General features: G+C 42.9%; 1 protein-coding gene across 4 annotated transcripts in view; it reads right to left on the bottom strand.

The window, feature by feature from the left end:
• The window catches only part of PHACTR2 (phosphatase and actin regulator 2), a 245,001-nt gene that overhangs the window by 108,266 nt on the left and 109,716 nt on the right, over nucleotides 1-27,019 (bottom strand). Inside the window, exon 1 of one of the 4 annotated variants that reach the window (XM_014605547.3) lies at nucleotides 20,662-20,918. The exons of the other annotated variants lie outside the window; for them this stretch is intronic. Within the exon in view, the coding sequence (XP_014461033.1) occupies nucleotides 20,662-20,704 (43 nt within the window). The 5' untranslated portion in view covers nucleotides 20,705-20,918. Of the gene's footprint in view, nucleotides 1-20,661; nucleotides 20,919-27,019 lie in introns of those variants that run through there. 4 annotated transcript variants of the gene reach the window in all.

Below are 27,019 nucleotides of genomic sequence, written 5' to 3'. Positions count from 1 at the left end.
CCTTGGCCCTGATGACACTTGCCCCTCTTGGTGCTCCAGACCTCTAGACTCTCTAGCTCTGCTGACATATGCCTCTCTCTGGGTTTAGACCCTCCAGCCCCAGGCTCTATGGGCTCTACCCCTGTTCCCAGACTTATCTCTTCTAACGCCTGCCTCTCCAGGCTATGGGCTCACCCGCCCCTTTTCTCAGGCCAACCCTGTTCCTGGGCTCTGCATTGTTTACACCAGCTTAGCAGTTTTGCTAGAAGCCCTGCTGCCAGGAGCCCCTCACTCTCGGGCTCTCAGGGCTAGTGCCTAACCAGGTCAGGCCCTGGGTTTGTATGGCTCAAGCCCATCCCCTTTTGGTCAAGTGTTTCCTTAATTGGCCCCTGCCACACCTGCAGGCAGCTTCTCCCTCTGCCTTTTTCCTTTAAAAATGACAGGTTAGAGGTTTTCAAAACCTGGCCAGACAAAGCTTTGGCTGGGATGAACTAGTTGGGGATGGTCCTGCAGGGAGTTGGACTAGATGACCACCTGAGGTCCCTTCCAACCCTGACTTTCTATGATTCTAGGTGCACCAAGTGCCCTGACACAATAGCTTAAATACATAAGACAGTTTTAAGCATGGCACATAAGTTTGTGCAACAGAAAGGCTGAAGCTCCCTGTTTCTTTAAGAGGAGCAGCAGCAGCCCAGGAAGGGATCACTGCAGGGTGGGCAACAGGCCAATTAGGCTAATCAGCAGGCACCGGTAGGCAGCCCAGGCAGCCTGCTGACTAGAAGGGGGCAGGCCCCTGGGAAGATATAAACTCAGAGCCTGAACTAGCCAGCTAGTCTCTCCCTGGCTGCTACAGGGTAAAGTGTTCCCAGGAGCAAGGCTTCTGGAGGGACTGTAGTGCTACATCTGGATCCTGGGTGAGGCTAGGGGAGCTCACTAGGATATAGCTCAGGGTTGCAAGGCTATCCTACCTGAGTGGTGAGGGAAGATTTTCCCTCTTCAAGGGGCAGAGGGCTGCTTCCCCTTTGTGTTTATGTTATAGCCTGGGGGCTTATGGTTTATGTTACAGTTTACACTGGTGGTTTGGGCTGGGAATGTAGGGATGGTATAGGGAGACCCATTAGTGCTCACGGGGCATGTGATCATCTTGAGCCGTGCCAGGAGCAGGCTCAAGGTCCAAGTGATTACTGAGCCTGGAGTGGGCACAGTGCAAGGACACAGAGCCAGGCAGGGGCCAGGGCACAGGTCCAGCCAGGCAGGGGCCTGGCGCCTGACCAGACAGGGGCCAAAGGCCCGGTGCCCAAAAGGGCCAAACCAGAGCTAGTGCCTCACAGCCAAGTCTGATACAATGGACCCAGGCTAGAAGGCCTAGCTAGGGTAAAGCGGTGGAGGTTGAAGGCCCAACAAGGGAACATTACAGTAACACCCTCAAGGCTTGTGGTATGGTGTAGGGGAGGATTGGAGCTGCACAATTAACCCTTAAGGCCTGTGGTGGCGTGGTTATAGAGTAAGGTCCAGTGAGGGGCCTGAGGACCAGTAGGGTGTTGGAGAAGCCTAGTCAAATTGGGGTCATGCAAAGGCCCATGGGCAGCCTCCCTATTTATTATTATTACATCAAGGTGTGGCAGGAGGGAGAGAAGGGAAAGTGCCCTAGAAGTGGAGCAGGACATGGTTATGGAGCCACCAGGGGCATCATGGCTGCCCCTGAGACCCCAACATGCCACAGCGTCCCATACACTTTACTAAATACTGGACTGGCAGCTCATTTTTATAATGTGGCATGTGTTGTCTTCTGACTGTCACCTAACTGTAGCTTAGCAAGAGTTCATTAGAGGACTGAGCCAGAACGTCCAAGAACACAGCTATTGTCCAGGGCATGAATGATTAATTGGTGGCTCATGGGCAATGTGGATCTTGAGATGACAGTGCCATTATCACCCCTAGTCTTTCACTCCCTACTGTACTTGCAAAGACTGACTTGGGGCAGAGCCCCATTATGGTGTCTCTCCAGTGAATGGCCCTGCATTTTAGCAACCATGACACATCATACTTTGATACATCCCGGATTACAATATGCATCAGAGTGTAGAATAGTTCACTGTGGCTGTACAAGTGGGTTACACTGACTTTAGGTGCATTGTGAAAAAGGAAGTTCCCATTTCACCTTTAAGATATTTTAATGCCATGGCTTGCAACCTTCTTATAAAGCAATATTTTGTCCCTATGTTATTCACTGCTGGTCATCTCTTACCCAGAGATATATAGGCATGGCAGACAGGGAAGAGGATTTTCTTCTTCATCAGCTGTGCAAAGAGTTGAACTATGAAATTTAACATTAACCTTCTGGGTAACAACCCCCTGGAACACTGAATTCTGTGCTGAATCACAGGCAAGTGTCATTGGAAATAAAGAGACTTGGGTTCAAGCCTCCCCTCAGCCGAAGCTACATCCATTTAATAGGAAATCTTTAAATTTTCAAGTGTCCCTGTCTGAGCTTAACTATCGCCTCATGTAAATCATAATCTGACCTGAGAATCCAATGGGTTGGTCATGGTGAAGACATCAGATTTCATGGTGCGTCTCAGATGAAGAAAAGGCTCATTCTATCTGTACTGTACACATGATTTCTTTAAACCTAAACAAGTACATTAGCTCCACAGTAAAGTGTCACAGTCCACACATGCACCCATATTACAGTGTAGTAAATTAATTAACTCTGCCATGGGATAGTACACCCCCAGACAAGTATTATCCCACAGCAGAGTACTTACATGCAGCAAAATGGATGTGTAGACTGTGATTGGGGCTGGCTGGTGCATGAGGGTGCTACAGTGCAGGGGCTGCCTGCCAGGTAGCCCTACATATAGCACCCTCATGCTACAGCCAGTCCCTCTGCTGCACAATGCTGCCACTCTGACCCCTCTGAGCCTGGGGCTGACCCTCAGCCCCCTGCTCCAGATCAGCTGCTTCTGGATGCAGCTTCTTTACATGTACCCGGGACCACCCTGGCCTAAATTGCTAAGGTCCTGGGTGCACGTGAAGACACTGGGCATGGAAGCAGCTGACTCCAGCACAAACTGTGCTGGGGTTTATTTAGGTGCACTAATTTCATGTGTTGATGTGCCCACAGACAACAAAACCCCAGTAAATTCAAATATACACAGTGCCAAAATAAGTAAACAATGTATAAATGGGGAGACTTCCTCTACACATTTAATTTGCTGCTTATGTTTGGCCAGCTGCCCAGAGTGAAGACCCATCTATTAGAATAGAGTATTAGCCAATTTGTAGTTAACCACTCCCCCTCATTAATACAAGCAAAATAGAGCTTCACCATTATTTTCAGTTTTCTCTCCTTCTAATTTTATGCACCCAGGTACTGGGACCAAGATACTGAAGTCTGTTTTAAAGCTTCCTTCACCAATTACTGACCATGAAAGCTGTTCTAAGCAGAGAGAAAACAGCAGAGAGGTATGATCCAGGCTGTCACCTTAAACATCCTTATTTCCAAGTAATCCCAGGACTAAGTCACGGTCACTGAGTAAAACTCATACCTTTCCAGATAACCTTCTTTAAGGGCTAACTCAAAGCAGGGAAAGTTTCCTGCCAACCAGTTCCCATATGACAGTACAGTTATCCCCTATAGCCAGTGGAGACCATGATTCCTAAAAACTACCTAGAGTTTCCCCCTGGGTGGGCTGCAAAAAGAAGTCACCTTGGTTCAGATATCATCAGAGAGAGAGGGAAAGAAACAAATCTGTTGCTGTAATCTGTGTGATATTGGTTGGTGGTTGTGTGAACACTTGAAGGCCATTTTTTTGCAATCCACATCACACATCAACCTGATGTTCATGGAGTCACTCCTGCTTATCTAGCCCCTGCTTTGGTATTTCTCAAGCCTGTCCTCATTATTAATCAGGCTGAAGCCCAAATAAAGTTCTAGGCTTAGGGCCATGTTATGAGAAAAGCATGTGTTGCTTGGACTCAGCTGTCCTACCCCACAGCACATGGTAGTCACTTGTGTAATGCCTCACATGAAGGCCAAGCCATGAAAAATGATTTTGTCCTGCATTTGAAGGGTTGTTTTTTGTTTGTTTTTTTTTCAATCCCAGAAAACAATGAACCTAGTATGGCTTTACTTGGTGGCAGTAGATGCTGGTTTTTTTAATTTTACCAGGATTTCCTCCTGCTCCTACTCCAGTTTCTATTATTTGTTCAGCATCAGTATCTAACTAATTGGCTTAGGGCCTACTTAGAGCTAATCCACTTCTCCCATGCCATAGTTGCTGTCAGCAAGAACACCTTATAGGAAGCTTTATTCTTATATAAAAGAGCAAAAGAGCAGTTTATTCTCTATGTCCACAGCTTGGACCATGATACCAGTAATCAGAGAAGTATTTAAAGAACAGAAAGATGTTTTAGCTGCAAGGCTATGATTTAATCAATAATTGGAGAAAGATGGGTTTATGAAGTCTGTTTGCATAGCTCTAATTTAAAAATGTCTCAGTGAACATTTATAGCAAAAGGTAGGCATTCTGAATTATGATTTTGGAGTAAGGAGTTTATAAACTAAAAAAAAAAAATCTCTCACTCTGAAGCATTTACCTGAATATTATTTTATTTTTATGTTGGAGAAAAAAATTGCATTTTAAATCTCTGAATTAAAACTGTAATGATCATAAAAAGAAGGGAAGAGATGAGAGTACATGGTCTTGCAGCTTCTACTATAAGCAGGGAGATATAGTGCATGGGTGTCAAATATGATCACTCCCAAAGACTGCATCTTTGACACCCTTGGTATAGTGGATAGAGCTCTGGACTAGCACTGAGATAGTGCTCTCTTACTGGACTGCTGGGTGACTTGGAGCTAGTCTCTTTCTTTCGTGTCCCTCATTTTCCCCATCTACAATGAGGACAATGGGACTGATATTCCCATGTAAAGTGCTTTGAGGTCTAGTGATTGTAAAAAAGTCTTTAAGAGCTAAGTATAAGTATTCAAAAAGCAGTAAGAAGGATTACAGAAGCAGATCTAGAAAAGAAAGAGAATAGGTAAAGTGACTGGGACTGGACTGAGGATCAGGGCTGTGGGGAAGAATCAACTTGCAAAAGATGGTCAGAAGAGGGGTGTGGGTAGCAGTGAGAACTCTTACGAGTTTTCTGTTTGATAGAAATTCCCAGGAGGTCATTTCTTAATGTAGTTCTATATAAACCTAGACAGCTCATCATATTTTTCAGTCTTGCCAGTATTGAATTTCCTAGGTGGTCATTTCCGAGAAAATGAGGAAGCTGTTGATTAATGTTGTAAACAGGTGCTTAGGATTCTGTAATTACCAAATATCAGGCCATGAATTTATCTGACTCAATATGCATGAAGCTAAAGGCAGACATAGAAAACATGTGATTGAAATGTCTGAAGTAATGAAAACAATTTTTTCTCTTAAGTAAAACACACATTCTGTAAGGAGAAATTGAGTTGCAAAATAGTCATTTGAAAAAGAGGCATTAAGCCTACATTTCTCACAGATCCACTGGCTGTTCCTGTACAGCAGTTGTTTTTCCTTGTGAGGAACCTTCAGTCTTTTGCTGGCTCCCTCAGAGACCTTACCTCTTCTGCTGCAGAGGACTTAATTCTGGGCCAATCAACATTAATTACTGTGGCATTTTGTGCCATGTTGTGGTCTGGATGAGTATAGCATATATATAAGTTGCTCTAGTCTACACTAGTAATATCTCTGCTCCCTTTCTACACAGCCCATTTGCTAACACTTTCATTCTCCACAGAAGCATACAAGTTTAGTGCTGAGTACTGAGACCTATATTTTCATAGAGTTTATAGATGTCATAGACATTAGGGCTGGGAGGGATCTCGCAAGAACATTGGGTACAGCCCCCTGCCCAAGGGGCAGGAAGTCTGCTGGGGTCAAATGATCCCAGCAAGATAAGCATCCAAACGTGCCTTAAAGGAATCCAGAATAGGTGCTTGCACCACTTCTTGAGGGAATCTGTTCCAGACTTTGGGAACTCTGACAGTAAAGAAGTTTTTCCTTATGTCCAGTCTAAAACAGTCTTTCCAGAGTATGTGGCCGTTAGACCTCGTCTTCTCTTGGGGTGCCCTGGTGAACAGATGTTCTCCCAGTTCCTGGTGCACATCCCGAATATATTTGTAGGCTGCCACCAAGTCCACCCTAATCTTTTGCATATCCAGGCTGAAAAGTCCCATGTCTCTCAGCCTTTCCTCATAAGACTTGTTCTCTTGTCCTCTGATTATGCATGAGGCTCTCCTCTGGACTCTCTCAAGCTTCTCCTCATCCTTCCTGAAGTGCAGAGCCCAGAACTGGATGCAGTACTCCAACTGTGGTCTCACCAAGACCGAGTACAGTGGGAGGATGACTTCCTGGGTCTTTCTTGAGATGCATCAATAGATGCAAGCCAGAGTTTTGTTTGCTTTGCCAGCTGTGGCATCACATTGGTGGCTCATGTTCATCTTGTGCTCAATCATGTCCCTTTCGGTTGTGATGCTAGCAAGTGTAGCACTGACGAGCTTATAGGTGTGATGTGGACTTTTATTCTAGAGGTGGAGCACCTTGCATTTCTCAGTGTTGAATGCCATGCGGTTTTGGTCCGCCCACCTTGCAAGCCTGTCCAGGTCAGCCTGAATTGCCAGCCTATCCTCTAGTGTGACCACACTTCCCCATAGTTTGGTGTCATCAGCGAATTTAGCCAGTCCACTTCTGATACCTCAGTCCAGATCATTTATAAATATATTAAAAAGTACTGGTCGTAGCATGGAGCCCTGGATGATGCCACTCTTCACCATGTGCCATGTTGACACGATTCCATTGACTACCACTCTCTGGGTCCAACCACGGAGCCAGTTTGTGAGCCATCAGACCGTGAGGTTGTCAAGGCCACAGTTCCCCAGCTTAACCACGAGGACTTCATGGGAGACCAAGTCAAAGGCTTTTTTGAAGTCCAAGTAGATGATGTCATTCCTTCCACTCCTTTGTCCAGGTGATGCATCACCTGGTCATAGAAGGAAAGGAGGAAATTTTCTATTTTATTTTGGACCTGATCTCGACGCAAAGGGAGCTTCAAAGTCTTTGAACACTTGCAACTTCCACTGATGCCAAATGGAGTTGTGTTATTTCTCCAAGTCAGGTTCTGGGTTGTCTTGAATTGGGAACCAAACATTAAAATACTCCCTTTAAAGATGTAGGTCTGTCTGTAGGAGTCAGAATAAAGCAATAAACATTAGTTTCAGAACTCAGACCAGGCCTGTTCTTATCAAGATCCACATGCAGGCAAAAGTTCAATTATATTTGAATGTTGTTGCTGTTCCTGTAGAATCAAAAAAATATACAGCAGAAATGGAGAACAGAATTTTCCCTACATTTTAGCTATAAATTCTTCTTAATTACAGATGGCACAGAGACAAAAAAGATCAGAGTTCCTGAGCTCAGTATTCAGTGGATGCAAGCCTTGTAATTTCCCATCAAGTTAGTCCCATAAAAAAAAAGAAGTGGAGATGGGAACAGTAGCATTTTGTTTCTTTAAAATTTGGCTTCTGCTAGTGTTGAGGCTATCACTCATATTCAGAACAGACCTGTTAGCAATACTTGTGGCACCTCTTCTGTGATTCCAGATAGAAAAAGAAAATAAATGGAAAAGTTGCTTACGATACTTACAGTTTGAAAAGAAAGAGGTGATGTGTTCAAAATTGTGGGGATTTTTAAAGAGCAAGTCAGAGACCATCTTTTTCAGTTTAAGAAGCAGAAGTTTGCACCCTGTTTGAAAGTTTCAGGGAAATGGCAGGATTGTGATTTTTACTTCTGAAGATGTGGGTTGAAATATTTTGGAAAGGAAATATTTAGGGAAGGAAAATAAGTTTTGTGGACACATTCTAGTTCCCATTTGTCTATACCTCCCGGTAAGTAGGCTCTATGTTCAACTGTTACACATCAGAATAACAAGCTTGTTAGGGCTTTGGGAAAAGGGATTTTGAGTTGAGGAAATCTTTCAGTATGCCTCCTTGCAAACTCTCTGGCTCAAAAATCAGTGTAGAGTTCCTTAGCTTTTCATTTGGACACATCCAGAATCACATTATTTTGAGCAGACTCTAGTAGAAGAGGACTCTCATGAAATATATCACTGATAAAATTATTAAATGCATCTAAGTGGCATGAGGCAATCAGGACTCATAGTAGAGATGATATCCTTTATTAGACCAACAAGACTTTTGAAAAAAAAAAAATTATTTACTTGCAAGCTTTCAGGCACAAACATCCTTCCATCAGGCATTGGAGAAAAGATTGTAAAGGTTGTCTTGGGTAGAAATGAAAGTTCATATTTCATAGAATTTCACCGAGGAGTCAACCGATGGAAAACTCCTCTGGGGAGTCGGTCAATAGCTGGTATGAAGCCTCTCACCTGTTGTGAGGATCTGTGATGATGCAAATTACCTTGAAACAAAGACAGGAGCAGGAGCTCAGGTTTCAGGTGGTCATAGTTGCTTCCTGCTTGGGAAAATATGAAGATTTCATTAAAAAAATTTGGCTAAAATTTGGAAAGGTAATCAGTTGCCTGAAAGCTTGCAGTTAAAGAATTTTATTTGCAAAAAAATTGTTGGTTTAATAAAAGATATCACCTGTACTACAAGTCCTGATTGCCTTTTCCTTCAGACCAATATGGCTACAACTTGGATACTTGACACATGGAAGATATTGGATTTTAGTCAATTTTTAAAAATTAAATCTTCATATTTTTCTAAGCAGGAAGCAATTGTGACCACCTGAAACCCAAGATCCTGCTCCTGCCTTTGTTTCAAGGTAATATGCGTCATCACAGATCCTCACAACAGGTGAGAGGCTTCACACCAGCTATGAACTGACTGCCCAGAGTTTTCCATCTACCAACTCGTCTGTGAAATCCTATGAAATATGAACTTTTGTTTCTACCCAGGAGAACTTTTACAAACTTTTCTCCAATGCCTGATGAAGGGGGTCTGTGCCTGAAAGCTTGCAATTAAAGAAATTTTTTTGCAAAATCTTGTTGGTCTAATAAAAGGTATTATCTGTACTACGAGTCCTGATTGCCTTTTCCTCTAGACCAATACGGCTACAACCTGGATACTTGACACTCTAAGTGGCATGACATACTTTTTCTGTAGTGCCCTCAGTGTGAAATGCACCCTACGCCTGCTTTGAAAATGGAAAAGAGATGATGACGCCTCCCCAAGGACACTCAGGGCACTCGGTCTTGAGCTTTCTGTCACCATCTCATTTCCAAGTCTGGCCTGTGCACAGCTGGAACAGGTGAGCAGAGCTGTACTTCTCAGCAACTTGCTTGAGAGCACTATGAAATTGGAAGACGTGCCCTGAGGTATTTACATCCCATTTTCAAAAGTGATGTTTGTCAGTGTAGGGAAATAACTGAGTGAAATTATCTGACCTGTTATACAGAAAATCAGATGATCCACTGATGTTTATTTCTGACCCTGAAATCTGTGAGTCTTTAACACACCTTCATCTCCTTTTATACACATTTCAGAGATGCTTAATAAAAGCGGCATGTAGAGTAAAATTCCAAATGTATCTAAGTGACTTAGTAACCTAAGGTCTAAATCACTTCTAAAAATGAGACTCAGGCTCCTAAGTGCTTTACTGAAACTCAATGGAATCACCACTTCTAAGCTATTTTGCTGCTTGTGAAAATTTTACCTAAGCGCATATGACAGAGAGAGGTCATGGACTGGCCAGGAAACTGCCCTCTTAACAGAAAGATAGCCATAGATCTGTAAGCACTTTAGAGCAGATTGGCTAGCTTGATTAGACTCTTACAGATGTGAAAAATGGAAGTGCAACAAGGATCAATTATTTCCAAGGTGAGTGAGTGGAACACATGGGAACTTTGGTCTCCTGACTTTCATCACCAATTTACTGAGCAATGTTGCCTAATAAACTTATCCTGTGTGTAGACGAAACGGGGGTCCTAAATTGAAGCGGTGGGTTTTAAAAAACACCCCTTCAATTTAGGGCTGATTAAACTCCTGTGTTGTGCACACATCCTGCTGACTTACCTGCCTCTCCGGTAGGGAGGGGAGGGGAGGAGAGGGTGAGCTGCCAGCAGGTGGAGTGGTCCCTGGGCTGGGGGGGCAGGGCTAGTGCTTCCCTCCACGACAGCTGCGCCCCCTCTCCAGGCAGCACCTGCTCGCAGGCACCTGGCTCGGGTGGTCCCCAGGGGCACCGCAGCTGCAGAGGGAAGCACCAGCCACTTTTCTTGGGCAGAGCCTGCTTTCCTGGGCTGCTGTCAGAATCATGGAGCTGCACAGAGCCCGCTGCTTCGCTCCATGGCTGAAAGGGCAGCAAACTAAAACTCCTTGAAGAAGTTTTGTTTGCTGCACCCCAAGTCATTTAAGGCACATTATGCCGCCGAATTTCCTACAGCAGCTGGAATTAATGTGCAATATGCTGTCAAGGCATGCAAAACACTGACACCGTTAAAGCGGTGCAACAGCATTTAGCCCGCTTTAAAGTGTTGTGCACACATGCCCCTCATTTCATTTACATCCGGCTGTATTATCCAAGAGTGGCTCAGCAGAAGTTTAAGACAATGTCCTCTTGCTCAACTTTCAGAATTGCTGCTTACACCTAGTATTGAACATGTACCTTTGATCTGTGGTTCTCAACATTTTTTGTACCAGGACCTGTTTGTAAACATTGATGGCCAGTTTCAACCCAGTGCCCCTCACTCCTGACCCACTGCCCCTCCTGCCCCCACCTTCCAGCCCCCTAGTGTATGGGGAATGGGTGTATGGGGCAGCCAGGGCAGGGGCATGAGGGGCCTCAAGCAACCCCAAGCAGGCTGGAACTCTGCCAGCCTGAAAGGGGAAACCCACAGTTTCCCATGTTTTTCTCCTTTAAAGGAGAATCCATTTTTAAAGTTTGTTTAGGACCCTTTCATATATTCTAGCGACCCAAGAGTTGAGAAATGCTGCCTTAGACCATATATTTACAGCCCCAGACAAACTCCAATAGCTTTTCAGGGCATATGTTACACTTATATGCATTTCAAGGCCTCTTTATGTGACAAAGTGATATAAAGCAGCCTGTGTATAACTGAGAATGAGGCTCTAAAATATTTATCGAGTTAGAAAAATTCCCAGTATCTTTGCAAGACTTGTCAAAAATAACTGTTGTCCCCTACTTTTCCCACCTGAAAATCCACATTATTATATATGACAAACTGCATGTATCAAACCACATGGACACACATGGACATGTACACATCACTGAACTTATCAGAAAAACTTTATTACTCAGAACTGTGCAAGTCACTGATATTAGAAAATTTGTTGACCTCAGTGTAAACTCAAAGCATGTGAATTGTCAGTATACAACATCCAAAAGCTGCTTGTACAGGCTATTCCTCCCCCCCCCCCCCAAAAAAAAAGAGTCCATCACCCCTTCACTGTCCAATCTCCTTGATCATATTAAAGATGCACACTTTTTTCTGAAAAGCCATTGTATATGGATCAAGTCTTAGTTAACTCAAAGATCAACTCCCCCCATATAAGCTGGACAGCAGGTGAGATCTGATGAGGTGTCTGACCCGACGACCCCAAGTTTTCATTACGAAGGGTCTGCAGGCAGGGCACATTCAGTGACAGGCCCTTGGCTGTGGAATTCACTTTCCCCAGTTGGCTTGCTGAGGCAGAAAATCAGCTTCCCTGCTTAATAAATACACTCCAGTGTATGTGAGATAATATAGTAATGAGATTAAAATATAATTCTGGATCTATAAGATGAAATAATCAGCAACACACGCCACCATAACAACCTCTCTCTACCAGAGAAAAAGGCCATAGAATCTCTAAGATCTAACCACCAAATAGTAATAAAACCAGCAGATAAAGGAGGAGCCAAAGTCATCCTAAACCGTGAAGACTACATAAAGGAAGCCAACAGACAGCTCTCTGACACCACCTACTACAAAGAACTACAAGAAGATCCTACTCCCCTTTTCACCAAGAAACTCAATAATACCATCAAATCATTTCCATCAGGACTACAAGAAAAAACTACAGACCTTGATCCCCCCACTACCGAACCCAGGGACTTTTTACATGCTCCCTAAAATCCACAAACAAGGGAACCCCGGCAGACCTATCATATCCAACCATGGGACCCTAACTGAGGAAATATCAGGTTTCGTTGAATCAATCCTAAAACCGCTTGTTATCCACAGAACAAGTTTTGTACAAGACACTACAGACTTTCTATGGAAACTTAAAAACATAGACCACCTTCCCAGCAAAACCATCCTAGCCACCATGGACGTTACCAGCCTATATACCAACATCCCACACCAGGATGGCATCCAACCCTGCCTTACATATCTACAGGAACAAGATTACAACTCAGAATACAGACCCAAAGATATTAGTGACCTTGCACACTTCATCCTCACACACAACAATTTCACTTGTAATAACCAACTCTTCCTCCAGACAATGGGAACAGCTATGGGCACCAAAATGGCCCCACAGTATGCCAACCTTTTTATGAGTCACCTGGAAGAAGATTTCCTCAAGACCTGCACCATCAAACCCTTGTTATACTTAAGCTATATCGATGACATCTTCATCATTTGGACTGAAAACCTACAATCTCTGATTGAGTTCTATCAGAAATTCAACAATCACCATCCCTCCATTCAACTTCCTCTAGAATACTCCAGCACCAACATCTCCTTTTTAGACACGATGATCAGTATCCAGAATGATAAAATACAGACCATGTTATACAAGAAACCAGCAGACCAACATACATATCTGCACAGAACCAGCAATCACCCTAAACACACCCAAAAAGCTGTGATATACAGCCAAGCACCACATTTGTACTGAAGAGAACATCTGGGATTGCCACCTCACCAATCTTAAAAAGGCTTTCGCCCAACAAGGACACTCCTCCAGAGACAGAGATCGCACGTTTGAAAGAGCCACCCGGATACCACGTGAAGAACTGCTGCAGTACAGAAGAAAACCCCCCACAAATCGCACACCGCTGGTTATGACCTATCACCCCCCCCTCGAACCTGTACAGAAAATCCTCAGACAATTGCAACCCATATGAGAAAGAGACCCTATTCTTAAAAAAATCTTCCCAGAGCCACCCATCCTAGCCTTCAAACAAGCACCAAACCTCTCTAACCTCATCACCAGAAGCAAACTTCCTCAAGCCCAGAACACACCAAAAGGATCCAGACCGTGCCATGACAAGAAATGCAAAATCTGCCAACACATCTGCACCACCCCCACTATTACTACACCCCACAACAGAGCCATCAGCATTCCTGGATCTTACAGCTGCTCCTCCAGAAATGTAATATATCTCATCTAGTGCACCAAATGCCCCGATGGAAAATACGTAGGAGAGACCGAACAACAACTGCGCACCAGAATGAACGTGCACCGGAAATCTATCAAAGACAGAAATACCCAGTTACTGGTGGGGGCACATTTCTCACAAGAAAACCACTCTCTCTCCAATCTCTCAGTCCTGATCTTCAAAGGAAACCTACAAAACACTTCCCAGAGACGAGCCTATGAACTCCACTTCATCAACCTCCTGGATACTAAAAATCATGGACTAAATATAGACATTGGATTTATGACACATTATAACCTGCCTGACATCTGACTCCCTAGGTATCTCTCCACTATTCACCCCCCTTCTCTCTCTTCCCCCCCTCCCCAGCCTGTCTCTCACCCATTGACTCCTCAATCTACATTTTCACTGACTACCTGTCTTGTATGCTGACCAGCCCAGCCCCTGGCTTCTTTACTTTTCATTCCATCCAGGAAGAGCACACACCAACTGCAGAAACTTCCTTAGCTTGACAAAGGGTTTTTGAACCCAAAAACTTGCTTAATAATTGTTTTCCAACTATTTAAGTTGATCTAATAAAAGATATCAGATTCACCCAAAGAACCTTGTCTGCCTATGCCCTTAGACCAACACGGCTACAACCTACATCCCTGTTCCTGTGTGCAAGTCATCTATACCCTAATCCTATGGGCTGCCAAACCTCACACACAGAGCTCTTGCTGATGCAAGAGCCAAGCACTTCATGGGAGGAAACCCTTTCCTTTTCAGCACTTCAGCCTCCTTCTCTTTAACAGGGGGTGGGGGGTGGAAATAATGAATAATGCCATCTTACAGAAAGCTGCAAAACTCATTTAGTGTTCAAAAATGTTTTGGTCAAAGTTCTTTCAAATTAAAAAGAGAAATGAGAAGAGACGAGAGAGGAAACTGACTAGCTATATTTATATATCTCCCATCCAGCTTTCCATATTATTACGAAAATAACTTGTTTACACTTGAAAGTTAATTCAGATTGAGATAAACTGTGAAATTAGCTATAGTAATGGTACACTGGTTTAAAGAAAAGCAAACCAAGACACTTATTCCACAGTAATGTATTAACCTGTATATTGACACTTAGCACTGTTGTTTCACAGAAACAAAGATAATATTTCCATTTCATACCAAACAGATATGGTTGCCTACCAATGCAAGATATGATTCTTCCATCCAGACATAGGAAAATATCTGGTTACTATGTCACATGACAGGAAGTTCATGACCCCTAGAAAATCACAAATGAGCAAGCTGAGAAACATGTTAATTTTTGACCCATGATAAGCTAACTGAATTCCAAGCTCAACACATAGCAGGAGCCTAAGGGCTCTTGGTTGTCACCTAGAGCAGGACTGTCCAACTTCTAAGCAGCCAGGGGCCATATATTGTAGGTGTTGCATGCCACAGGGGAGGGTGGAGGGTGCACCAGCGCAGGCTATGGAAATGCCTTCCTCCTCCCCTATGTTGCACTACATTAGGGTTGGGGCAGTAAGCAGAAGCCAGTAAAGGAACGGAGAGTCCAGAGACCTTGGCTACTGCTGTAGCCAGAGTGATGGGGGGGGGGCAGGGGGCAGTGGGCTGGCTGGGTGGGAGCCCAGGGGTCACAAACTAACCTCCTTGAGGCTGCATGCAGCCCTTGGGCAGCAAGCTGGACAACCCTGATCTATGATGTAGAGGGATCAAGGGTTTTAAGAAATAACATTTCTGCTTTGTGACTGTTTTCATGAACTTGAAAAAAAACCCAACTGATCTGCAAGGGGATAAAACCAAGACTTTCAGTGTAAACTTTCTTGTTTGGCTGGCTGGCTGGCTGGCTGGCTGGCTGGCTATTTTTGTGAAAGATAAGAGAGCAAGAAATGCTCACCTAGAATAAGCAGTAGTGCCAATACCAAGAACACTTGCTTGGAGTACTGGGGACTAGTCCCTGGAATTTGAACAATTATACCTGATTTGGAATGAGGAATTAAAAGAATCTCAGTCTTGCATATCCCACGTAATGACTCCAGGCTCTTGGCTATTCTGACACTGGGGGATGGGAAGAGGAGAAACGGTCTCTCATGCTCAGTACAGACAGTCAAAAAGCCCAAGGCTGAATTGATTCAATCTCTGCAGGTTAGTCTAAACTGCATAGACTGAACCAAGCAGCAAAGGAACAAACATTCATTTTTTATTCCAGAAATGCAGCCACATGCCTGCAGTGGCTCAGGCTAGAAGCTGGAAGGTGCTAGAGCATGGCTGTCAGCCACTGCCGAAGGGAAGGGAGGGAAGCTGGGAGAAAATCCCCCCATGGCTTTCCTCACTTCCTTGCTCAAGTGGAGGGAGATGGGAGGAGGGGGGTGTAGCCAGGTTCTGGCTGCCCTGCTGTGTATGATGGGGGAAGGAGGGGTTAAACCTCCACGCTGGCCCACACTGACCCCAGCTGGGGTCTGCCTGCCTGGGGGAGACAACCCCCCAGTCTTTTCCCCCACCCCCTTCTCAGCCAGCTGGAGCAGTGATAGTGCTCCAGCTAGGGAGCAGAGGGGCTGGGTCAGCCCTGCTTTCCTGGAACAGATAGCACAGCACAGGGCTGCAAAGCATCCTGGGATGCTGGGAGACTGTGAGTTAACTTGAAACAGGAGTGGGTCTGGGACAGAAGTTCCATAAACCAGTTTGATTTAAATCAGTTTAGTCTAATACTACATCCAATCAGGTTTATCTTAAATCAGTTTCAGCCATTTTGAAACTGGTTTAAGTGCACTAAACTTCTGATCTGTTACAGGTTAAACTGGTTTCTGATCACTTGAACTAGTTTACATGCAACTTCTGTCCTTAGCCGCAATCTCTCCTGGTAGAACTCTCTCTTTCTTTGTATAAATGGTGTGAATATTCATTGGAGCAGGGCCTTGAAGTTTGGTTTCCTACATCTCAGATCCCACTCTAACCACTCGCTTTTCTGGGGTAGATAAGGATCTCTCTCTCTCACTAATTTTTACAAGATCTTTCATTCTTTCTGGTTGAACCCAATTCATATGTTCTAGTTTTGAGTATTACTTTACCACTGTGTTTATTACCTTTCTGCTTTGAACTTATCTTTCTCCTTGTATAAAGTGGCTAATCCCAAACAACACAAGGACTACCATGAAAAGTATTGCTTCTCTTTGAGATGATGAAGTATTTTATAGAATGCCCCTGATTAACTGCTGAGCAGAAAACAAATGTGGTATTTCTCCTATCATTATTTTGCATGCGTAAGTAAAACCCCCAACCACCAAACAGTGATTGAGAAATGAATGCTGTTTCAGCAAGTCCTCTCAGGCAAGGGAAAAACTAAAGAAGGGGAAGGAAGAAGAATGAGGGCTGGATGTTCTTAAACCTTTTCTGCAGCGTGGATCACATTTTCAATACAGACTAACTTGCAGAAACATCTTCCTTTCCCCATCTTCCTTTCACAAGTGATCTGACCATTTCCCTTGTCAAGTGCTTGTAGAATCTTAGACAGCTCTTTAAAGGTGATTGAGCTGAGGAAGCAAAGCTGTACCGTGTGACCAGCTAGCCCTTCATAAACAGCCATCAACTGCTTCACTGACCATGGGCAGTGGTCTGCGGATAATCTCTGAGTTAGGGGAAATGAACAGATTTAGGGCCTGACTTCCTTGTCACTGTAACTTATAATAACCGCTACTGAAAACACAACCTAAAATCAGAATGTATATAGTAGAAAAGGGGGTCTTCAAAACAAGTAAAGAGACAAATCGAAATACTCTAACTGCTGGGAACATAAGCAGGCAGGAGAAAAAGAACTGAGTGATAGAAGGAAAAATGTAAGACTGACAACATAGGCCTTAATTCAGCTAACCTCATCAAACATTTGCTTCCCTTTAAACTCATGCCTAAGTCCCATTAAAATCAACAGAGCAAAGTGTATGTTGGGGCACTTTGCTCAACCAGGGATATTTTTATTCTTGGTAGTAAGTTCAAAACCAAACATGCAGTATTGTTATGTAGAATGAATGGGACTTGGGAGAGTTGGCTGTGTGTGGCAGGTGGGTGTGGAAGCCTGAAGTGCCTATAAAAAAGGAAGGAAGGGTCTGTTCTAGGATGAATATGAATTTACAGAGTTGATGCTGGCTCTTGTCTTAAGTTTAAGCCTGGATCTTGCAACACACACTGGGGAGCATCTGGAGCGTTGGTTTGCTGAAACTAAGCACTTAGGCACACGTTTCCAAATAAACAACAAACAAGGTAGTTTCCATAGTCCCCCCTCATTTCCCCATCCCTTCTTGCCTTTTTAAAAAGTAACACCTTTGACTTAAAAATACATCATGCCACTACCCCTTCCTTTTACTACTACCAGCACCACCATATCTTACCACCACTGTGCCTCCTCAAACTCCTGTTTCACTTTTTTTCTGCATCAGACAAATTTTCCCTTATTGGACAAGTCCAAGGTCCCCCATCCTGAAATATGATCCAGTGGCACAGACTCTTGTGTCCATACAGATCCTCTGAACTTTGTAAGGACTCAACAGATCACACTAGAGAAACATACTGCAGCACTGGGACCTCAATGTTTCCATGTCCAGGAAAGTGGCTAAGCAACAGGAAAGTCTCTGGCCTTCACAGCTGCTTTTGCTGGGGTGGCGAAGGGTCTGAATGTACTATTGATTCCTTAGCACTAAAACAGATCTGTAGCCCCTGTCTGTAAAAGATAGGGATCTCCTTCAACTCCTAATCTCTAGCAGCTGTCAAAGGCTTAAGAAGCTTGTAGTTGCCTGGCATGCCAAACTGAATGACATTTTTTGGAGACAATCAAGTACCACTGGACTGGACTCCAACAGAACTGGATTGGACCCAAGAGCTTGCACCATATTAAGTGTCCAAGCCATTCCTGTATGGGAGGCAGGATAGAAAACAGAATATGTACCGTCCACATAAGGACCACAAATACCTGTCTCAAATATTTCCTGCTGAGATTGCGCTTCCCAGATGTCTTCCTCTGGATGAAAATATGGAGAAACTCACTGCAGTTCTGCAAAACTCTCTCAAGGCTTTATCATATTACTAGTATAGTTTTATTATTAAGCTAGGTACAGACATTCAAAATGCCTGAGGAGGAATTGATCTGTTATGCGGTTTTCTGCAAGCAGCACAGTTTAGATAGGTAGCAAACAGAACACACATTCATCGTGGGAGGGGAAGCAAATCTCAGACTGGATTCCACCATTTTTAAACCACGCTGTGTGCGCCAAACTTCTGTCTTGTTATGAGTATATTTTCTGATCACTTATACTGGTAAAAGTGTAATGTCTGTACCTGGCCTTAAGGTACTTTAAATCCAACATCATGCTTGTTTGTAAAAATAGTCATAACTCATTTGCAATGTCAGGCAACATCAATGTAATCTACATTTTTCAGCTGGTTCTCTTCTGTTGTTCCTGATTGAAAATGCTGTTTTCAATTAAGAGGATTCAGATTTTTTTTATGTAGTTGGAATTCTAGCTGCAGCACAATTATCCTCTATTAAGGTTCTCTGGAGAGAGTATAGATACTAGAGATAAGATTGATCAAGGTATAGGAACCATATCCACAGGAAAACTTTTTCAAACTATGCTTGTACACAATATTTGGGACACATTTTTGTAAAAGAAGTTTAACAAAAAAGTTTATCTGATACAACAGCTACCTCGGTGCAGTTTTAATGTGTTTCTTGTTAGGTGAGATCTTCAAAAACATGGCTAAAAGTCTCTAATATGGCCAACTTTCTCTCTCTCAGCTGAACGATGAAGTAGGTTGGGGGAAGGAATTTTCAACATTCTCTTCTATCTGGATTAGAACTCAAAATCTGCAACACAATCTACTTTTCCAGAAAATCTCTATATTTATGTAACACCATTCGCAAACGCGCTGTGGCACCATGAATAAACAGTAAAGAAAAAGAAGAGTTTGCCACATGACTCTTGTTTTGCAAAGGATTCCTCTATTTACAGCACTACACAAACTAGGAATAAAGTTCAAAGTATTCACAGGGTTCAGTTTTATTACTGTCTGGGTTTTCTGTGTGTGTTTTTTTAAACGATGGTAAAGGAAGGGGCTGTTAAAAAAAATCTGAGCACAGTGAGGTTTTCACAGGAAATTTCAAACCTTGGCAGTGTTAATTTAGAGTTTCTGTTCTCTTCTCTTTTCTTATTACGGGGGTTTAGCTGATCTGTTGTTCAGGAACTACAAACACATCAGGTTCTACCAATGCCTCTTCCCCAAAACAGCAGATATTTAATATTCTCTCCAAAAAGTTAATTTGCAAACAACTACAACTGCTTTGTAAAAAATTCCACTCACATGCTATTTATTTTTTAATCATCTGCTTACACATAAAATCTGAAAGAGCCAAAAGCAACCAGATGGGTGAGTTGCTATCCGCTCTGCTGGGACAAGAGCCAGAGGTCCCTTCCTTCCTTTTTTTTTTAAATTATGAAACAAAAAGAATGTTAGGGGAAACAGGAGAGACAACACATTACAGCTCGAGGAGAGCTTGTTAATGCTTTCAACAAAGCATTGTTTGATTACACATCAGTTTTGTTTGCCTGATGGCTTTTTAGCAATTTCAAGTGAACTATGAGTAAAGGGTAAAGACGTTAGAAGCTTTAGTACGGCTGGATGGTGTTTGTACTATGCAGAGACAAAGTGGGGAAAAAAAGAAAGGAAATGCACACCTCAAACCAATGTAAATGCATTAGGAATAGGCGTTGAGAAGCTTTTGTAGACAGCAGAACTCCATTGTACTACTTTCTTACACACGTTTTGAAGCAGAGCAACAAAAGCACCAGTTTTTTGCCTCTCAGATAAACAGTACCGGACTTCAAAAGACAACAACATTTTTAACAAACACAAGTAACATGCATCTAATAGCTAATGTTTTAAAGGAAATAAAAAGGCTAGTCCTGATCTAACTGGGGCTAAACACATAGAACAGGATTCAAATAATGCAAGCAAAAAACCACAGCATCCTCTTAGGGGGAAAAAAAAGAAAAGAAAGTGTGCTGTCCCTTTAAGGCAGACTCTGCTGTAACCCCAAAGGCATTCTACTTTTCTTTGACAAAGAATTCAGTAAAGCTCCACTCCTCCATCCTTCTAAGGGAATGAATAGGTCACCCCAAAATACGGCAAGTTAAACTGATGGCGATTTGAGTCCCCTTTAACTACAGAAAGAAGAACTACGGAGACCACTGAGCAAACACTTCGGGGAGTCCAGCAGAATGGCTTGCCGCTGCTGTACAGTACTACTCACCACTGGCTTGCTCAGACAGAGTGGAGACTGAGGTCTGGCCCATTTCTTAACCTTTAAGAGGGCCGGTGTCCAACAATCATGCAGCTCTCCTGGTCCTCTGATCATGTATTCTCTGCCACATATGTTTCCAAGGGTTCATTTCACCTCTCTTCTGGGTTCGCTGTCTTACTATCAGCCGGTAACTTCTGCCTCACGCACGCTGGTTCTAAGTCCACCTCCTCCTGCTGCAGACCAGCTCGACTGTTCCTGTTCAACTGAATGCCTGTCATTCCTCTATGCAGATTACTGGAGGTCAGAGGTCAAAGGGAGGGAGTCCCTAGCTGGTACAACCACATAGGGCTTCTCAGAGACCATCACACAACAGGAACCGTTTGTAGTTTTAAGCTAGTCTCTTTTAACACAAAGGGTTCAATGTTAATTGATCCTATAGGGCTTGAATGAGAAAGAATAAAGTACTTAGTCATGGTAGTTTAATTTAACAGGGTCCGATTTTCTTTATGTTCCTATCCACGTTTATCTATCCCACCTTGCAGGATTGAGTTCTTTCTGTTCTGCTGATCCTAGGTGTACAATGGAATAGTAATCGTACCACACACACACACACACACACACACACACACTCTACTGTTTCACACAGCCTGACTGCCCTGAGCTTAAATGGGTAGGTATAGCCGTAGAAAGCTTTTACTTTAAAAATCATTAAAAATATATATATAAATAAAAGTCAGATACATTCAGAAAAAATAAGGTTTAAAAGAAGAGCATACTTAAGTAACAAAAAAGTACAAATGCATGTATACACCTAACCATTGTCAATGTATTCCTCAAATCTAAAGACTACAGGCATCTAGGATATACAAGATAAAATACTGGGTTTTTTTTTAAATTCATGTTACGTTAAACAACGAAGGGGGGAAAAGTAACTATGCATGCTTGATCCTGAAACCTGCCCGAAGATCATACAGAATCTCATTAAATTTCAACAATCCCTAATACAAGTATAAGGGTCTATTCATGCAAAGCAGCTTTCAGCATTTGGATTATCAAGCCACTTATTCTACCTTACTTAGAAGTTTGTAGCAATGGAACCAGGATTCCAACAAGCCTGACAGAGGACAGCTTTGATTAAAAGCTTATCTTGGTTCAGTGGCTAACTGAGGCTGGAATAGAAATAAGGAAACATGCACAAAAGGGGGGAAAATAGGAATCAATATAAATCAGAAATTACAGTGTGTAAGAAATTGATGAGCCTAAAGAAATCAGAGAAAAATGCATGGCTGAGAAAGCAAAGGACAACAAGAAAGAGTTATCATAGTTCCTTGCATGCAACATGCACATTTCCCCCCAAAAAATTCAGCTCCTAGAAGTTGCAGTGTATATTGGAGTGAGTTTATTCTACAAATTTGGAACAACAAAGAAATCCTTGGGGACCTGAGGAATGCCAACATCATAACAATCTCCATTTTTTGATAGTCATCTTGGTTCTCATTAAGGACTGTCTTTCTTCTGAAATGGACATAAAATACTGAATGGATGGAGGGCTCTTCAATCTGGGGCATTTTTGGTCGAAGACCAAAGTACTCAAAGCAGCCATCCTTAATCTTCAATACACCAACTGTGCCATCCTTGCACACACTGAGGAAAATGCTCAAAATGCACGGGATCTTTGCGGACAACCCTACCGAACTTTGGGCCTCTTTCTCAATGTTAAGAAAACTAAAATGCTCTATTAGCCTGTCCCAGGCCAGGAATATGACTCCCCTCCCCAAATTACCACTGAGGGAAAAGACCCTGGAAGTAGTTGTGCACTTCCCTTACCTCAGTAGCCACCTCTCTCAGAGAGTGAACATTGATGAGGTGATCCAGCACAGATCCAGTGTGCAAGTGCTTCCTTTGGGAAAATGCTTTGATGTGTCTTTATTTATTGTGATCTCTGGAAGGACACCAAGACCCAGGTCTACAATGCAGTTATCATTCCTGCTCTCCTCTATGGATGTGAAAAGTGGGTGATCTACCATAGTTGTCTCAAGAACCTGGAGAGGTATCACCAATGATGCCTCCAGAAAATCCTCCACATTTAATGGGAAGATTGCCATGCAAATGCCAGCGTCCTTGCCAAAGCCAATGTTACCAGCATTGAGTCAGTAATCCTCAACTACCAACTTTGCCGGACAGGCCAAATTGAGATTGGCTGTCTATACATGTGCTCAGAGGTGGGAAGGGAGGACTGTTTTAATTAGAGTGGTTCCTGGGCAGCTGCTCTAATGAAAATGCCTCACCATCACGTGTATTAATTCCCTGCACATTTAAAACTGGCCATGGGATGCTTTATCGCAACCTCATTCGAGGAGGTTTAGAGAAAAGCTCCCTGTGGCCATTTTAAAATGTGTGGGGACTTAATACACATGATGCTGCAGCAATTATGGAGCATTCTACTTAGAATTCGATTAATAGAGTCTGCTCCAACATGCTCCAATTAGAATGCCAATGAGCATATGTATAGGCAGCTTGTGTGCAGATGCCAAATTCTTGACTCTCAAAAAAAGTGCTCTATTCCCAGCTTAATAATGGCCTAAGATCTCACAGTGGCTACAGGAAACACTACAAGAACACATTGAAGGCATACTTCAAGAAAACATCAAGAGCTGACTGTAGTGGCACCACAACCTCACCTAAGCAGCAGCTTGTTTCAAGGTAAAGCATCTTGCTCTCAAAGCAGGGGAGAAGAACAGAGGAAGGAAATGGAAAAACAGCCTGCTTATTCTCCCCTGCAGAAAGACTTGCAACTTCTGCAGATGGGTCTGTGGATCAAGGACTGGGCTATTAAGTTACCTCAAGACCAATCAATGAGCTGTGGTAGAGATCATCCTCAAATTGAGGGATTGCCAATGACAACTACAAGCAAGGATATGTGGTAATAGCAGTACCTGCCTCTGCCAGGGGAAAGCAAAAATAAACCTATACATGTTGCACAGGGGACACATGCTGCAGAGGCTGGTACTCTGTTACTTACTGGTACCAATATTTAAAAAAAAAAATCTTTTTTCCTCAATTCTGCCTTTCAAAATTAAGGTGCATGCCTTATTCAGGGGTGTGTTATATGTGAGAAAATAGGGTATAATAGAAATGCAGGAATTCTAGCAAGGGTGATGCCTGTTAACTAGTCCTATTAACTAGTTTGAGATGATAAAACCACAATCAATAACAGGAAATGAAAGAGGAACTCAATAAATATTTCTGTTCTGTATTTGGAAAGAAGCAGGATGCTATATACTTATCAAATGAGGATGATGAAATACCATATTTACCTGAATCCAAGATAACTTTGAACTTAAGGTGACCCCAATAATTAGATTTTTACATGGGAAATGTGTAAATTTGTTACAATTTTACATGCTTGAATCTAACTATTAGAGGGTCATCTTAAATTCATCCCCCACACCGCAAGAGCAGAGAAAGCAGCAATAAGGGGGCAGGCAGTGAGGAAGCAAGCAGCCAGAGGGTAATGACCTTACCTCCACCCCTTTTCACCCAACCTGTCCCACCTGCTGCCTGCATGTCTCAGAGCCTGCTGTGTCCCTGTGGTGCCTGAGCCCCCTGCTGCTACCCTATTCTCAGCACCCCAGGCCAGAGTGGGGCTGGGGCTGCATCAAATGGTAAGCAGAAGGGAGAGCAGAGGCTTCAGGGGTAAGGGGTTCAGGCAGCTGCTGCAGTTTTGACTCCGATCCCAACTCCAGTTCAGGGATGGAGTCAGAGCTGCAGCAACTGCCTTACTCCTCTTCCCTACAAAACGGCCTTGTATTCAAATCTAAGATGAGCCCTGCCTCCCCCCATGTTTAATGGGAGAAAATAATTCTTGTCTTGATTTTGCATAAATAGGTACTTTTCAGTCCATTGGTAACTAGGGCGGATTGCAAAATGCATCTACTTGGAATAAATGGTTATATACTTTGCAGGCCCAGGTAACTTGTATACAAAAGTCCTGAAATAGTTGGGAGAGATCTCTGTCATGCTGATGTTGATTTTTAATAAACACTGGGATATGGAAGAAATACCTAAAAGACTGAAAAACTGCTAATGTGTTGTCTGTATTTTAAATAAAGGGAATTGGGGTGACCCAACTATAAGCTCATTAGTTTAACCATCAAACCCAGGTAAAATGACAATATAGCTGGTATGGGATTCATGTGATAAAGGATTAACAGACAGAAATACAATTAATGCTTGTCAAAATAGTTTTATTGAAAATAGTTTTCATGGCAAACAACCCAGACTTCAATCTTTGATACAACTGTAGCTTTGGTAAAGGTAATAGTAGGGATGTAATAAGTAGTACATTCCCGCTAAGCGCCTAGCCTTCAATCTGTAAAAAAGGCTAGGTGCTTACCTGGGGTATGCCCCTGCCTGACCTCACTGTAAACAATATTAATTAATTAAAGGAATAGCCTGTGCTAAGCTTTTTGCACCTCACTAGAATGCCTTACTTTTTTGGTCAGAACATCTTATACCTCCAACAGCACCCTCCAAATCCACAGGACCCAGTCAATTCAAGGCTACTTTAGAAGCCTTGAAATTGATAGCTTCTTGTCAATTTCACCAACTAAGCCCTTAAACAGAGGAGACAGTGGGACAAAAGAGTTTCTGTGAGGTTAAATTGTTTCTGAACTTAACTGATATGCAGGTGAGTGATATTTGTTTCAGTGTAAGCGCAAAAACAAAACAAAACAAAGAAAATCAGAACCACCACCCTTGTGTTACTCAGTTAAGTGACTTATGCCCTTATCCAATATGCATAGAAGTATAAAATGCTTTGGACTTCTGTCAGGCACAACTTTCTATTTAAAATATTAACACTACACAATATTTAGTAAAACACAATAAATAGATTAGGAACTGGCTACCTGACAGGTCTTAGAGAGTAGCTGTCTATGAGGATTCATCACTGAATGGGGATGTTTCTAATGCAATTCTGAAAGGAAGCTATTTCAACCGTGACCAGGAAGCAGTCTTACTTCAAACAAACTTCACAATGAGACAGTGAGAACCAGGCTATCTTATAGAGCAAACCTGATAAACAAAACTTGTTGAATATGGCCAAATGTAAGTTTTTACATCTAGAAATAGATGTATGCAGGCCATGTCTATAAAAAGCAGAGAGCGTGGCCTGGAAAGCAGGTGCTCTGAAAAGCATTCATAATGGACAAAAAACTCACTGTGCGTACCTACTGTAATGCTGTGGCAAAAAAGATCCTGGAATACAAAGCAAATATGAGTATGATAGTGATTTAATCTCTCTCTTTTACCCAATCAATAATGGCATGCCACCTTTGGTCCGGGTGTCCGTGTTTTAAAAACAGGATGTTGCAAAATTGGAGAGGATTTAGAAGAGAGCCACAGAAATTATTTGACAGCTGGAGAAAATGACTTACTGTAAAAAATTTAGAGAGGTCAGTGTTTAAATTATTAAAAAGATTGAGATGCCTGGATTTCAGCACATAAGTACACTTACAGGCAGGGTGTACCAGGCACTCAGGGGTTCCTTAATTTAAAAGAAGACTGTTATAGATGGGATAAAAGGCAATGAGTGGCAACTGAGGCCAGAAAAATGTGAATAAAAAATGTCACATGTTTGTGTGTGCCTTATATGTGTGAAATTGGATGTGAAGGTGATTTGCCATTGAAACAAATTGCCAGAAGTGTGGGATTCTCCAACTCTGGATATCTTCAGATCAAAACTGCAAAACCTCTTCCCAACATATAGTTTAGGCCCCTACCAGATGTTTAATTAAAGGTGCAATGGGATCTGATCCTCAGTCTCAACAACTGTGCCTTCTGCCATGCTACAAGTACATGACAGAAGGCACAATTGTGGAATTAGGTATCAGATGCCAATTGTACCCTATTGCCTGCATGATCTTGGGCTCCCTCTGCACTGGTGAGTAGCAAGCCAGATGCCCAGGTCACCTACCTTGGAGTGGCAGTCAGCTGATTGGCCCTCCCAGCCTTCAGAGAGCAGTGGAGCCAAGGGCTCCAGTGCATCCCCAAGGCTGGCAGTTGCAGTTAGTTAATCAGCTCTTCTAGCCTTGGAAGTAAATGGGAGTCAAGCACTCTGATATGGCTCTGAGGCTGGGAGTCCCGATCAGCTGAATGGCCTGACCACATGCTCAATTAAAGGCATGATGGGAACCAGCCATAAAGTGATTACACATATTTTGTGTTATTACATATATTTTGTGTAATAACTTTATGGCTTATTCCCAGTTTTATCGCATCATTAATTGCATGAACATGTGTCTGGGTTAATCATGTCTTGAGTGTAACGTCTGCCAGGGGCCTTAGCCAGCCACAAGTTATGTAG

This window comes from Alligator mississippiensis, chromosome 1 (assembly GCF_030867095.1).
Source record: "Alligator mississippiensis isolate rAllMis1 chromosome 1, rAllMis1, whole genome shotgun sequence".
Classification (NCBI taxonomy): domain Eukaryota; kingdom Metazoa; phylum Chordata; order Crocodylia; family Alligatoridae; genus Alligator; species Alligator mississippiensis.
Note: the sequence above shows the minus strand (reverse complement) of the source record. Positions and strands in the feature narration are given on the sequence as shown.